This window comes from Paroedura picta, chromosome 3 (assembly GCF_049243985.1).
Source record: "Paroedura picta isolate Pp20150507F chromosome 3, Ppicta_v3.0, whole genome shotgun sequence".
NCBI classification, from domain to species: Eukaryota; Metazoa; Chordata; class Lepidosauria; order Squamata; family Gekkonidae; genus Paroedura; species Paroedura picta.
Window position 1 is genome coordinate 131,188,981 of NC_135371.1, and position 12,745 is coordinate 131,201,725.

General features: G+C 44.5%; 1 protein-coding gene and 1 long non-coding RNA gene across 2 annotated transcripts in view; one reads left to right on the forward strand and one right to left on the reverse strand.

Annotated features, from left to right (window-relative positions):
* LOC143832835 (uncharacterized) lies at positions 1–4,106 on the reverse strand. The gene is made up of 3 exons (XR_013229415.1): positions 3,968–4,106; positions 825–890; positions 1–112 (listed from the first exon to the last, which is right to left on the reverse strand). It is a non-coding gene; the product is annotated as an uncharacterized LOC143832835 (long non-coding RNA).
* SLC25A19 (solute carrier family 25 member 19) overlaps positions 4,036–12,745 on the forward strand; it is a 16,306-nt gene continuing 7,596 nt past the window's right edge. Inside the window, exons 1-6 of the mRNA XM_077327846.1 lie at positions 4,036–4,133; positions 6,462–6,694; positions 8,556–8,711; positions 9,975–10,145; positions 11,073–11,256; positions 12,127–12,257. Of these exons, the coding sequence (XP_077183961.1) occupies positions 6,563–6,694; positions 8,556–8,711; positions 9,975–10,145; positions 11,073–11,256; positions 12,127–12,257 (774 nt within the window). The 5' untranslated portion in view covers positions 4,036–4,133; positions 6,462–6,562. The remainder of the gene's footprint in view (positions 4,134–6,461; positions 6,695–8,555; positions 8,712–9,974; positions 10,146–11,072; positions 11,257–12,126; positions 12,258–12,745) is intronic.

The window sequence follows — 12,745 nt, forward strand, 5'->3', positions numbered from 1 at the left end:
TGCACAATTCTTTTGAGGAAGATATTCTCTTCGGATATGTCACATTCCATCTAAATTTCTCTTGTAAAAAGAAAACCTGCATACCTGCCTTCTGTGTTGATTGCAGGCAAACCTTCATCAATTAAAAGACATATGGTTCAGATTTTAGATCTTGGCTGTCTATGCTTCAAAAGTTCTAAATTTAGTGAAAAAGTAACCACAGCAACAATGAACAGCTGTCTTGCCTTAATATTAAAACAATCTGTGTGAATACTTTGGATATACAAAGACTGAATCTTTATGCTGTAACCAATGTGTTAAAATGCAATTTTATCTATTTAGAAATGTAAATTTTTATGTTCATTGATGCAATTAACCATTTAAGAGGTTCCGCATGGTGCATTTATGAAGCATTGCTCCTTTGCTCTAAGTTCAGACTTCAGTCACCATGTCTCTTCTTTAAAAAATTACATAATTTGTTCCTATTGAGGTGGCTCAGTGTTATTTATTTCATAGAAACTTTGACTTTCAGCCCAATGGGGACCCAAAGTGGCTTACCTAATTCTTTTCTCCATTCTACCCTAGTATCAAAAACCCTGCAAGATAAGTTTGAGAGTGTATAACTAGTTCAAGACCCCCCAGTAAGCTTCTATACCAGAGTGGATTCAAACCTGGGCCTCCCAATTCAGTCTTCTGTACAGACTGCCTTTTAGACTGCAGCCATGGTGAGATTCATTCTAAATCTAAAAACTCACCTAGAGGGTGCTCCTCCCCTCCAGAATATTTGTTACTAATGTTTGCACCTAAGGTAGCCACATGATGGGGGGTATGTGTGCCTCTTTTACCGTCATCAGAGAAGGTTCTCTTCAGCCAGTTCTCTTCACAGGTTGTTTCTTTGCTTCATTGTTCTTCTGGAATGGGAAGAAAAAAGAATAACTTGTCAGATTGAAGGTGAAATTTTTCCTATTTTACTTAGGAGAGGGAGAAAGGAGACCATATTGTTTGATCTCTTCAGAATGTTTTGAGGGGCTGCCTTAACAAATGCTACCAATGACTCCTTATTCCCCTGAGGGTATTGTGGTGAGAAAAAACCCTGTTTAAAAAATGTACCAAATGTGGTACTAGATGCATACATAGAACATAGCTTGTGCCTTCCATGCTTGGTTGAAGTAGTGTAGGGGCTTGCTGAGGGTGCCAGCAGTTCACTCCAAAGGCAAGGAGTCAAGGACATCCTGCTTGAAAACTGCCTTATGGGAGAAGGCTCTATTTTCCACTGACAGACCTTCTCAATCACACTGTCTACTGCCCGAAACCGGCCTCCGTGGTATTGTTCCATCAGCTACATGTTCCAAACCTAGTACGTGATGTTCCTTGTCTCCAAGCCCTTTGGTTACATTCAGTAGATTGGAACCACCACCCAAGAAAAGCAAGATGGAATTGAAGGATAGGGATAGATCTAAGCCAGAATCTCAGTCTTACCACCCCCAATTGGTTCTTAAATATTCTATGTCAGAATCCAAGGCCCGTATTACTGAGCCTCCTAAGACTCCATCAATGCATTTGGCCTCACCTCCACAATCCATCTTCAAAGGACACATTGCCTTGGATCTGGTTCCATCTATGAAGCCAGCTTCTACGGATCCAACAACTTCTTGGCATCACCCACATCCTCTTTCCCCATGGCAGTCATATCCATACAATATGTTCTCAGTTACCTACAGGAGTGGCCTGACTGTCCTCTACCTCTGCAGTATAGCAGACCATTCCAACCTCTGCATCTTTTGATTTATCTGTTTGCTTCTTTTTCCATCCCACCCAAGCCACATTCTGGAGCATCTCCAACTGAGGGAGTGGATGAGTAACTGGCCGGATCTAAACACAACTCTAAGATACCATCTAATCCATCTTCTGATGAACAGGTTGGAGATTCTGCACCAATCTCATGAAACAAAGACTTATATGCAAAGCAAATTATGAGGATTGCCCAAGTTCTGGAGATTAATATTATCACCACAAAGCAGAAGCCTGGGAACAAGCTTCTTAGACAATTATATTCTGATATTCTTAAGTGTAATAGCATTCCTAGTACTGTAAGTTTTCCAGGATATCTACAGAGATGTGTGGGGGAAAATATGTTTTAGTTCCTGCTACCTCTAGATGCATGCAAACTTAAATGGACTCCGGGGAATGGTAGAGAACAGGAAGGCCTGGATGATCATTGTCCATGGGGTTGTGATGGGTTGGACACAACTTCGCACCTAACAACAACAACCGCTAGATGCATTGAAAACCTTTACAAGGTCAAACAAGGGGATACAATCTTCCTCTTCACCCAGCCAACACCATTTTCCCTGATAGGTGAGGCGCTACAGACCAAGGGAAGGTCATTGCACCACACTGATTCTACTTATAAGGCAGAAAGATAACTGTACTCTTTAGGTCATAAATCTCTGGACTCTTTAGGTCATTTAGAATTTCATACTAGCTGGCTGTAATGGCACCATAACAGCTGTTTCTATGGCAGAAAATGTTTCCTTACTTGGAGCTTTTACTAGATGACCAAAAGGACCACCACCTTCCCAGCTATCATCCCTAGATGTTTCCATGTTCTTTTGGGAAAACGTGGAGGCAAAATAGGTACTGAGCCTTTCAATTTTCTCTCTGTCCTCTGTCAGAGTTTCCATCTTCACCCAACAGTGGGCTTATTGCCTCATTCACCTTACGTTTGGTTCTCATATATCTGAAGCTTTCCTGGTTATATGGGCTTCCCTGGCCAGCCTCAGCTCACTCCCAGCTTTGGCCTCTCTGATGGCTGAACTACAGTGTTTTCTAAAGCAGTGGTCCCCAACCCCTGGTCCGGAGACTGGTACCGGTCCGTAGATCAGTTGGAACCGGGCCACGGCTCCTCCTCGTCTGCTGCCTCGGGAGCTGCCCCGCCACTCTGCTGCTGGCTCACCTTTGGTGCTTTCCAGCAGCCGCCATGGCTGGGGCTCCCCCTTGGTGTGGCACTGCGCAGCTGCTGGTGGAAGTCAGGGGCACCGGTGGGGAAAGCAAGTGAAGCAGGGGCTCAGGCAGCAGCAGCAACGTCCCTCGGCAAAAGACTACCTCCTCTGGGGCTCAGTAAAATTGTCAAGTGTTGACCGGTCCCCAGTGATAAAAAGGTTGGGGACCACTGTTCTAAAGCAGTGGTCCCCAACCTTTTTATCTCCGGGGACCAGTCAACGCTTCACAATTTTACTGAGGCCCGGGGGGGCGGTAGTCTTTTGCCGAGGGACGCCGCCACCGCCGTAGCCCCTGCTCCTCTTGCTTTCCCACCAGCGCCTCTGACTTCCCGCTGCCTGCTGGGGGGTGCTGCCAGCAGCAGCTGCACAGTGCCACACCGAGGGGGAGCCCCAGCCATGGTGGCCGCTGGAGAGCACTAAAGGTGAGCCAGCGGCAGAGTGGCAGGGCAGCCCCTGAGGCAGCAGCTGGGGAGGAGGACGAGGAGCTGCGGCCCGGTACCGACTGATCTACGGCCCGGTACCGGTCCCCGGACCGGGGGTTGGGGACCACTGTTCTAAAGTACAGGGAGGAGGGCACACCCCTCCCTCTTTCTCTTTGAATTTTTTTTTAAGTATTAGTTCAAAATTGGAGCTACCTAGGTCATTCTAATTTGGACATTTTTACAAATAACTGAGGCATGTAATGACCTCTTAAGTAGACCAACTGAGTTAATCCTCTAGCCCCGTTCCCCAGAGTAGGGTTGCCATCCTCCAGGTGGGACCTAGAAACTTCTAATGACAGCTGATCTCCAGAGTATAGAGATCCCTTCCCCTGGAGAAAATGGATGCTTTGGAAGTTGGATTGTATGGCGTTGTACCGTGCTGAACCCCTTACTTCCCCAGTCCCCAAGCTTCACTTTCACATCTTCAGGAACCCTAAAGGTAAAGGTATCCCCTGTGCAAGCACCGGGTCATGTCTGACCCTTGGGGTGACGCCTGCCCTTCACCTAAATCGGCAGCAGAGCCACTTAGAACTCGACGTCCATTTCGGACTACATTTCCCAAAAGGCTTAGCGAGCGGAGAAATTCTTTGCCTAGGGCGGTGGCGGCGCTCGGATCGTTGCCCGCGATTGGCGGTTATCCTGGGGAGGGGGAAGAATCTTCCTCGAGGGGGTGGTGAGTAGATGGCGACCCCGGAAGGCTTCCAGGGGAGGAGCACGGGGGAGTGGGCGCGCGGCAGATATTCAGCGCTTCTTTACTAGAGGGATGTGTCTGCTGGACGCCCTTTTTCCTGCACAGGGTCTGGTTGTGCTGGCAGTGCGGGCTCAGCTGCGCTCGTGCCCTTGTTTCTTTACAAGTTCCAGATCTGAACGCGGACAGGAGTGAAGCTGCCTGAGCCAGATCGATCTCTCCCATCCGCCCCCTTACTAGTTCAGCGATTCTTCATTGGATCTCCTTCTCGAGGAGTGGGATAAACAATGGCTTCCAACCTTTAAAATCCCCCCAAAAAACCTCATTCTTTTTTGTTATGTAATATTTGTATATTGCTGTATTGCTGCGAGGTTTGCTTGGCATGATTTAAGAGTAGTAAAAATTACAAAATATAATGTGCTATGAGCACTTAGTGTGAGCAGTTATTTCCCATGGTGGTGCACAGTCCTCATATCTGCCCCCCCCCGTTATTTGGGGCGGGGGGGGGAGGAGCAACAGCTAGCAAGCCAAACAAAACTGTTTATATACTGGGTAAGTACAGTGGGCGCTTTATTAGATCATTCCTGTGCCCTTGTGAAAAGCAACGGTGACAGCAACTGAAATTGCTATCCCTTTAATAGAGGTTTAATAGTATGCCATGAAGAGTTTCCACTGCCCATTCCACACATTAAGTCCATATGAAAAGGATAGGCCATTTATTTTTTCCTCAAGCCTCCTTAGTAACCTAAACGAACTAGGCATCCCCCTTTCAAGCAAGCAGTACCTTGTTCTCAGCAGGAGCTACAGCTATCAGTTGCTGAAGAGGTCATGAAAATGTGCTCCATCACTGATCCGAAAGTCCCCACTTCACCTATAAGCATGAACTGAAATTGTGAGGATGGAAATTATCATGTGTATCTGAACCACTGTAGTGCATGTTGCCATGAAAATGTTCTCTCTGTAATCTTTTTTCTTATAAAAGTTTTGCTCCACGTTCAAAGTAACTCCCCTCACATCAGAATCTGGTTTACAGAGGGGTGACCCCAAAATTGTTGTTGTTAGGTGCGAAGTTGTGTCCGACCCATCGCGACCTTATGGACAATGATCCTTCAGGCCTTCCTGTCCTCTACCATTCCCCAGAGTCCATTTAAGTTTGCACCTATTGCTTCAGTGACTCCATCCAGCCACCTCATTCTCTGTCGTCCCCTTCTTCTTTTGCCCTCGATCGCTCCCAGCATTAGGCTCTTCTCCAGGGAGTCCTTCCTTCTCATGAGGTGGCCAAAGTATTTGAGTTTCATCTTCAGGATCTGGCCTTCTAAGGAGCAGGCAGGGCTGGCCTCTTCTAGGACTGAAAGGTTTGTTCGCCTTGCAGCCAAAATAGAGGGAGGGTTATCACAGTATTTGCATACTCCTCCATGTGGAGCCTCAGTTCAGGGGAGCGAGCACAAGCAAGCAGGACTTGGAAAGGCCCTGCCTTAAGGCCTTAACATAGTCTGAGTACAGAATCAGGGGTTTCATAGGTTAGTGATTTGACGGCAGGGATTTTGTATGATCTGGAGACTCTGCCTGGGGCTTTAATAACTGGGGTAGTGAGAATCTGAAACAACAGATGCCTCTGCCTGGGTGCTTGGATTCTCTGCTGGTTGATTTATCTTCCACGCTACTGTTGAGCAAAGACTAGCAAGAGGAAAAGTTAGACAACAGAAGTTTTCAGAAAGAGGATGGGAAGGGGCACTCCTGCTATTTGTGCTGTTTTCTGTCCAGAAACCCTTAAAGCTTTGGGCAGAGTCTCTGCTCACCGTGGTGCAGTGTCTGTGTAAGCATGGCAATAATTGCCTTGATTAACTCTGCCACGACCATAACGTGGACACAAGCCTGTAGTTGTCCATATTTGTTTGTCTAGTGTAGTTAAATGTGTCCTCGTTTCTCAATGTTGTATTATATAGTATTGAGCAGAAATGTGTTTATCAGTTCACTAGTTTTTCTTCAAAAGTCGCCTTTATAGGATGACTAAAACAATATGGGTTCAGTTTCGCATTGCTTTGTTCTAATGCAGTCTTTGTAGGTGATGAAAAAGTAGGATTGTGCCGTACTCTCATGTCTGGGCACACCTACCCTCCAGGCAGATAACATTTTTAGAATGCATGTGTTCAATGTGCTGTAGATTAATTTTGTATGCATTGAACTCTACATTCACAGATCTGCATTAGTTCTTACATCAAGAACATTCATACCAGTCATGTCTAGGAGCAGCACTGTCTAACTTCCCAGCCATGAATAAACCTGATTTATAACTACTGTGTTTTTCAGTTTGAAGCAGACTTCTCAGCCAGAACTCTTATGTTCTTGCCATCAGCGGTAGCGTTCACAGGAGTGGATGGATATTGAAGCAGCCTTTGAATCCCAGAGGGATGGTTGGCTATGACCCCAATTCTCAGGGCACATCCCTCTCAGCAGTGGAAATAGCAGCAGCGGGATCTGCATCTGGGTTGGTCACTCGAACATTGATCAGCCCTTTCGATGTTCTGAAGATCCGTTTTCAGGTACAACATTCAGCACTTTGTGTGACAGCCATTCAACATTACAGTGGATGTTTTTTTTTTAAGTAGGAATAGAGTTGTTCTTTCTGGTGTTACTGATGGAGACCTAAAGTAGTAATCAATCCTGCATATTACTGTTTAACAGTTCATGATCCTCAGCAGTCTCATCTCTCAGCAAATTATTTGTTAAGAGACTACGACCCAAGGTATAAGAGCAGTATGTAGCCTCACCGGGGGAGGCACCTAAACATTTCAATATTCAAAGTTATGTATCTGAAGAAGTGTGTATATGGACAAAAACTTACACTTTTAATAAAACTTTGTTGGCCTTAAAAGTGCCACTAGAGTCAAAGTTTGTTCTTCTACTTCAGACCAATATGGCTACCCACCTGAATCTATATACAAGGTTTTGTTCAACTGAAAGGCTATTCGTGTAGGGTTACATGAGACTGTACTTGGAATAAAGATGTGGAAATCAGTAACAAAGATATCAATAGATTCAAGTGGGTAGCCGTGTTGGTCTGAAGTAGCATAACAAAATACCAAAACCATTAACACCTTTAAGACCAACAAAGATTTATTCAAAGCATGAGCTTTCAAGTGCATGCACTTTTCTTCAGACAACACACAATGGAACAGGGATTGTGAAAGTACAGATATAAGGAGAAAGTAATAACTTGCAGGAAAAAAACAGTGGAATACCCTTGACTCAACAAGAACATAGATTTTTAATCTCACTACATATGCTAACCTCATTTATATCCACATTCCTTACAATCCCCTCTTTTATTTTTATTTGGGACACTGTGACTATAATGTAATGTAATTAGTATGTAATGTAATTTAGAATCTAACTGTCTGATCTCGGGATTAGATAATTTGCGAGCACAGCTAGTCACTTGCGGGGATGCTTCCATGCTTGGATGGAGACGGATGGGGCAAGTAACTAGTATCTTTTAATTATTTCTTTTCACAAATGGGAAGGTGTCTGCCATAAATGACTAACTTTGACATTTTTATTTCTCCAATGTTTTTGTGAACTATAACTGAACCCCAAAGACTGAGTAACCTTTTTAGCAAAACATTATCATTATCATATTATATAATTTGGATGCTATGACACAGTTTATTAATTTGCTACTCATTTACTTTCTCCTTAAATCTGTACTTTCATGATCCCTGTTCTATTGTGTGTTGTCTGAGGAAGAGTGCATGCACTTGAAAGCTCATGCTTTGAATAAATCTTTGTTGGTCTTGACGGTGCCATTGGACTCGTATTTTGTTGTAAAGATATCAATAGCTGCAATTCAAATAGTAATTCCTGCTGATTTTGTTAACTAGCCTTGCATTTCCAGAGAGTGACCTATGAAAGTAATAATTTAGGGTACAATTAGAGTGGCTGTCTTTTTTTCAGCTGTTGTTAACCACTGCATGACAGGTGCAGCCAAACTATTTCTGGGCACAGCTCCAGCGCAGTTTTTAAAGGAGCTGGAAATTGTGCTTAAAGTAAAGCAATCTTTGGAGCTTCATGTAGCTCTTTTAGGTCATGACACCCTGAACTGGAAGAGACATGCCCGTGCATCAGAAGGCAGAGCCCTTTTTGTTTTTGATTATAGCTGTGTCCTGCTTGAGATTTGGCTTTCCTCCAGTATCTCTGAAATTCTTCATGTGTGCTTATTCATTTTATGTAGACATTCCCCTCCCAACCCCATTAAAATTTTGTTCTGGTAACCTGCCCCAAGATATGAGATTTGAACTCACTTCATTTTTCTTCTTAAAAACAAAACCAAACCTTGTTGATACCCTCAGATGCTCTTAAGTTTCAAAAAACTGCTATTGAAAGGTAACTTTTCTCTTTCTTCAGCTGCAGATAGAGCAACTGTGTTCCAGAAACCCACAGGCTAAATATTATGGTATCTGGCAGGCCATTTGCCAAATTTGGGGGGAGGAAGGGCCAAAGGCCTTCTGGAAGGGCCATGTCCCAGCTCAGTTCCTTTCAGTCGGCTATGGAGCTGTCCAGGTAAGAATCCGAACATGATTCAGGTTAACTCTTTCCTTTGGAATATGATAGTGTCTCCAACAACTCTCTTTTTGGGGGCTGCATTTCATATCGCTATCCTTTTCCACAATTAAGATGCTGGCATGGAATGGTTTGATTTTTGGAGGGTGCCAAGTATTAAAGACTGGGGCTTAGGTTCCACAGATGGGGAATTTTTGTGTGTGTGAAGCATGAAATTTCCCCCTCCCAACTCCTACTGCAGCTCTAAATGCCCCTCCAAAAATGCAGGGAGCTGAGGAGATCCATGGATGGAACTCCTATGGAAGTGTTCATTGGATCCAAACTAGGTATCTATTGTCAACATGAACTTTGGGGTATGGCAGTTCAAAACCATTGCATTTGTAAGTTGTCTTGCAGTTGTAAGGTGGTTTGATTCTGCTTTATGATATTCATATGATCTTTTTCACCCTCCTTTCTTGTGCGTTGGAGAAGAGACCACAGGAACAACTTGTTAGGATGTAGTTGTGCCTTGTTACAAGACACTCAAAGACCTATGAACTATATTATGAAAAGGGGATTCAAGAAGGAAGTCAAAAGGAGAACATTCCACAAGAATAGCCATATCAGCAATAATAAAGGCCACAATAAGTGTATGTAGTACTGTTGCCTTAAGCATAGCTCAGATCCCCATCTTAATGTGGGGTGTGTGGGTAGCATTACTGGGGCATATCACATATTTGCAGGATGTGGAATGGTATGGTATAGCTTGATATTAGAAGCTGAGCGGGTACCTGAAGAAGAAAAAGAAGAGAAGTTGTTTTTTGTGTCCTGTTTTTCACTACCTGAAAGAGTCGCAAAGCAACTTACAATCACCTTCCCTTCCTCTCCCCACAACAGATACTCTATGAGGTAGGTGGGCTTAGATTACTTTGTGAGAACAGCTCTAATAGTACTGTGACTAGCCCAAGGTTACCCAGCTGGTTGCATGTGGAGGAACGGGGAATCAAATAAAGTTCACCAGATTAGAAGCCGTGACACACAGCCCCTACACCACGCTTGGTGCTTAGTACTTGGATGGGAAGTCACTACAGGGGAAGGCAATGGCAAACCACCCCTACTTCTCACTTCACTTGAAAGTCCCTTGCTGGGGTTGCCATGAGTCAGCTGTGCTTGAGAGGCCTCATCCAGCTTAACTGGGAGACTTGTCTTAACTGGGCAGGGCTTGTCTTCTTTCGTCTAACCCAAATGTACTAATTTCTGTTTGTTCTTTTCTTTTTACGCAAGTTTGTCAGCTTTGAGTTTCTGACAAAGCTGGTCCACCATGGCACATCCTACGATGCTCGTAATTTTGGTGTGCATTTTGTCTGTGGTGGTATGGCCGCTTGCGCTGCCACTGTCACGGTTCAGCCCCTTGACACACTGCGCACCCGCATGGCTGCCCAAGGAGAGCCAAAGGTAAGAGGTGGTGGACGGGCCTTTACAGACTGGTTCCATTGTTAACGTTAACATGGATGCTAATTTGGAAGGGGGCATTTCCAATCTGAAAGGGGGCCACCTTTGGGAGAAGAGCACATGAGCCACTGTGAGTGGGAAATATTAGATGAGATGGGACCAAAATGGACTGGGCTGAGGAAAAGATGCAGAATGAGGAAAGATACAGACACTGACCTTGTGGTCATTCCTCTCCAAAGGTAAAGGTAAAGGTAAAGGTATCCCCTGTGCAAGCACCGAGTCATGTCTGACCCTTGGGGTGACGCCCTCTAGCGTTTTCATGGCAGACTCAATACGGAGTGGTTTGCCAGTGCCTTCCCCAGTCACTACCATTTACCCCCCAGCAAGCTGGGTACTCATTTTACCGACCTCGGAAGGATGGAAGGCTGAGTTGACCTTGAGCCGGCTGCTGGGATTGAACTCCCAGCCTCATGGGCAAAGCTGTCAGACAGCTGCCTTACCACTCTGCGCCACAAGAGGCTCACTCCTCTCCAAACACAAATCCAAATCCTGTCTTCAGGAATGCTTTCTTCCCTGTCAGCAAAAAGTTCTGCATTCAAAATAAGTTCTGCAATTCAATGCAGCCTTGGCAAAGTTGCTATTGCATAGGTTTCTTTTCATAGTTAAACGGAGTATGAAATTGGAGATTCTGTGAGGTAAGGCATGCTGATCTGAATGTTGGAGCAACTGCCTAAAATAAGAGGATGTGGCTAGGAACTGAGGAAGGCTTAAATAGCCACACATCTGAGTGTTCAGAAGTTTTGCTTCCTGCACAATTGGTGAGCGTTGGTTAAAATGTGATGTGCAGTGGGGGGGGGGGGCAGTATCAATTTCAGAAAGCCTTTGCTGATTGCTCACACAAAGTTTATGTGCCCTTTTGTATTGTTGCAGATTTACAGGAACCTCCGCCATGCTGTGATCAGCATGTACCAGGGAGAAGGGCCACTGACCTTTTATAGGGGTCTCAGCCCGACCCTCATTGCCATTGTCCCCTATGCTGGTCTCCAGTTTTCCTTATATAACTTCCTGCAGAGACTGTACGGATGGATTGTTCCAGGAGGAGGATCAAAAACAGGTTAGTCTGGTGCAGCAGCTGTGCGGAGCAGTGATAGGGGAACTCTGTCCTACCGTCGAGCCACTTGGCAAAGGTGGTTTTAGTCATGCTGTGTAAATAACCAATAATAGTACAGTTGGATGCTTTGACAATTTGTTCTTCTCCTGCATCGCCTTGTCATTCCAAGTGTTGTGATACCTGTTTTGACTACTGGTCACTCTCTTTGAGAAATCGACTCCTATGTGACATTTGAGATTATTTATTGGCATATAAAGGAAATCCTATGAAATACGGTTAGGTTTATTAAACATGTTTTTAGATGGAAGGTGTCTGTTTACTGGGGCATGAAATCTGAAAATATTGTAAATTTTATTTTAAAAACAGTTTGCCATGCTCAGGCAAGCATAACAGAACTTGGGGTCATCTTTCCGGTCATTCTCAAGGCTGGAAGAGCTGGAAAGGTAGCATGGATCCCACGTTTCTAGCCATCCATTGGGATGAAAAAGTACAGATGCAGGGGAAGTAATACCTTTCTCTAACCTCCCATGGATGACTGTGAAAGGTAGGGCTTTTTTCATCTTTGCAGTCATCCCCAGGGGTTGAAGAGGGGCTTGTGGAGTTGCCCCATCTACTTTTCTGTAAGCCTCAACTTTCCTACCGCTTCTCATCTCCCCCTTCCTCCTACCCTGCTCATCCATCCACTTTCTCCTAATCCAAAATGTCACCAAAAGGGTTCTTCCCCACCACAACTATCATCTGACATTGCTGAGATATTTCTTTAGCCTGGGTGGAAGATTAACCCCACAAGTATATATATATATTTTATTTTTCTGGAAAAATAACATTCCCTTTGAGATGCAAATCTCCCTTCCCATCTTCTCTGCTTTTCAGGCAGTGTTAAAAATTTTGTGTGCGGCAGTTGTGCTGGAGTCATCAGCAAAACTCTCACATACCCTTTTGACCTGTTCAAGAAGCGCCTGCAGGTGGGAGGCTTCGAGCAAGCCCGGGCAACATTTGGACAGGTGAGAGATGGCCTTTCTTTCCCCCTGCCTCCTTTTTTAAAATAATAATACTGTCCACGAATGTAAACATATTCCTAATGTAAGCAAAAGATAAACCTACATCAGCAAAAAAAGATACCCTGTAACGACATCCCCTGTGAGCCATTCTGTAATATTTGTGCAGAATCCCCCCCCATCCTCACCCCTTATTTATTTATTTACAAATATTTATCTATTTTCTCCCACACTGGGGAGTAAAATGCACAGAGAATTTAAAAAAATGAAACAAAATACACAACCCATTAGAAACCCTGTCAAATTTAAAAGAGATGATAATCCACAAAGAGATCTTGGCTGGTGCTGGTTCTGCTGACATGCTTTGTACAAGACTTTGGCTCTTGCCCTTTGGCCAAGTCTAGAATTTATCTTACAGGCTTTGTTCTATCAAATGCTCAAGCCATGTCTTATTCAGGTGGCTCATATGTTGCCAGTGCCTTCTCTTGCCTGTT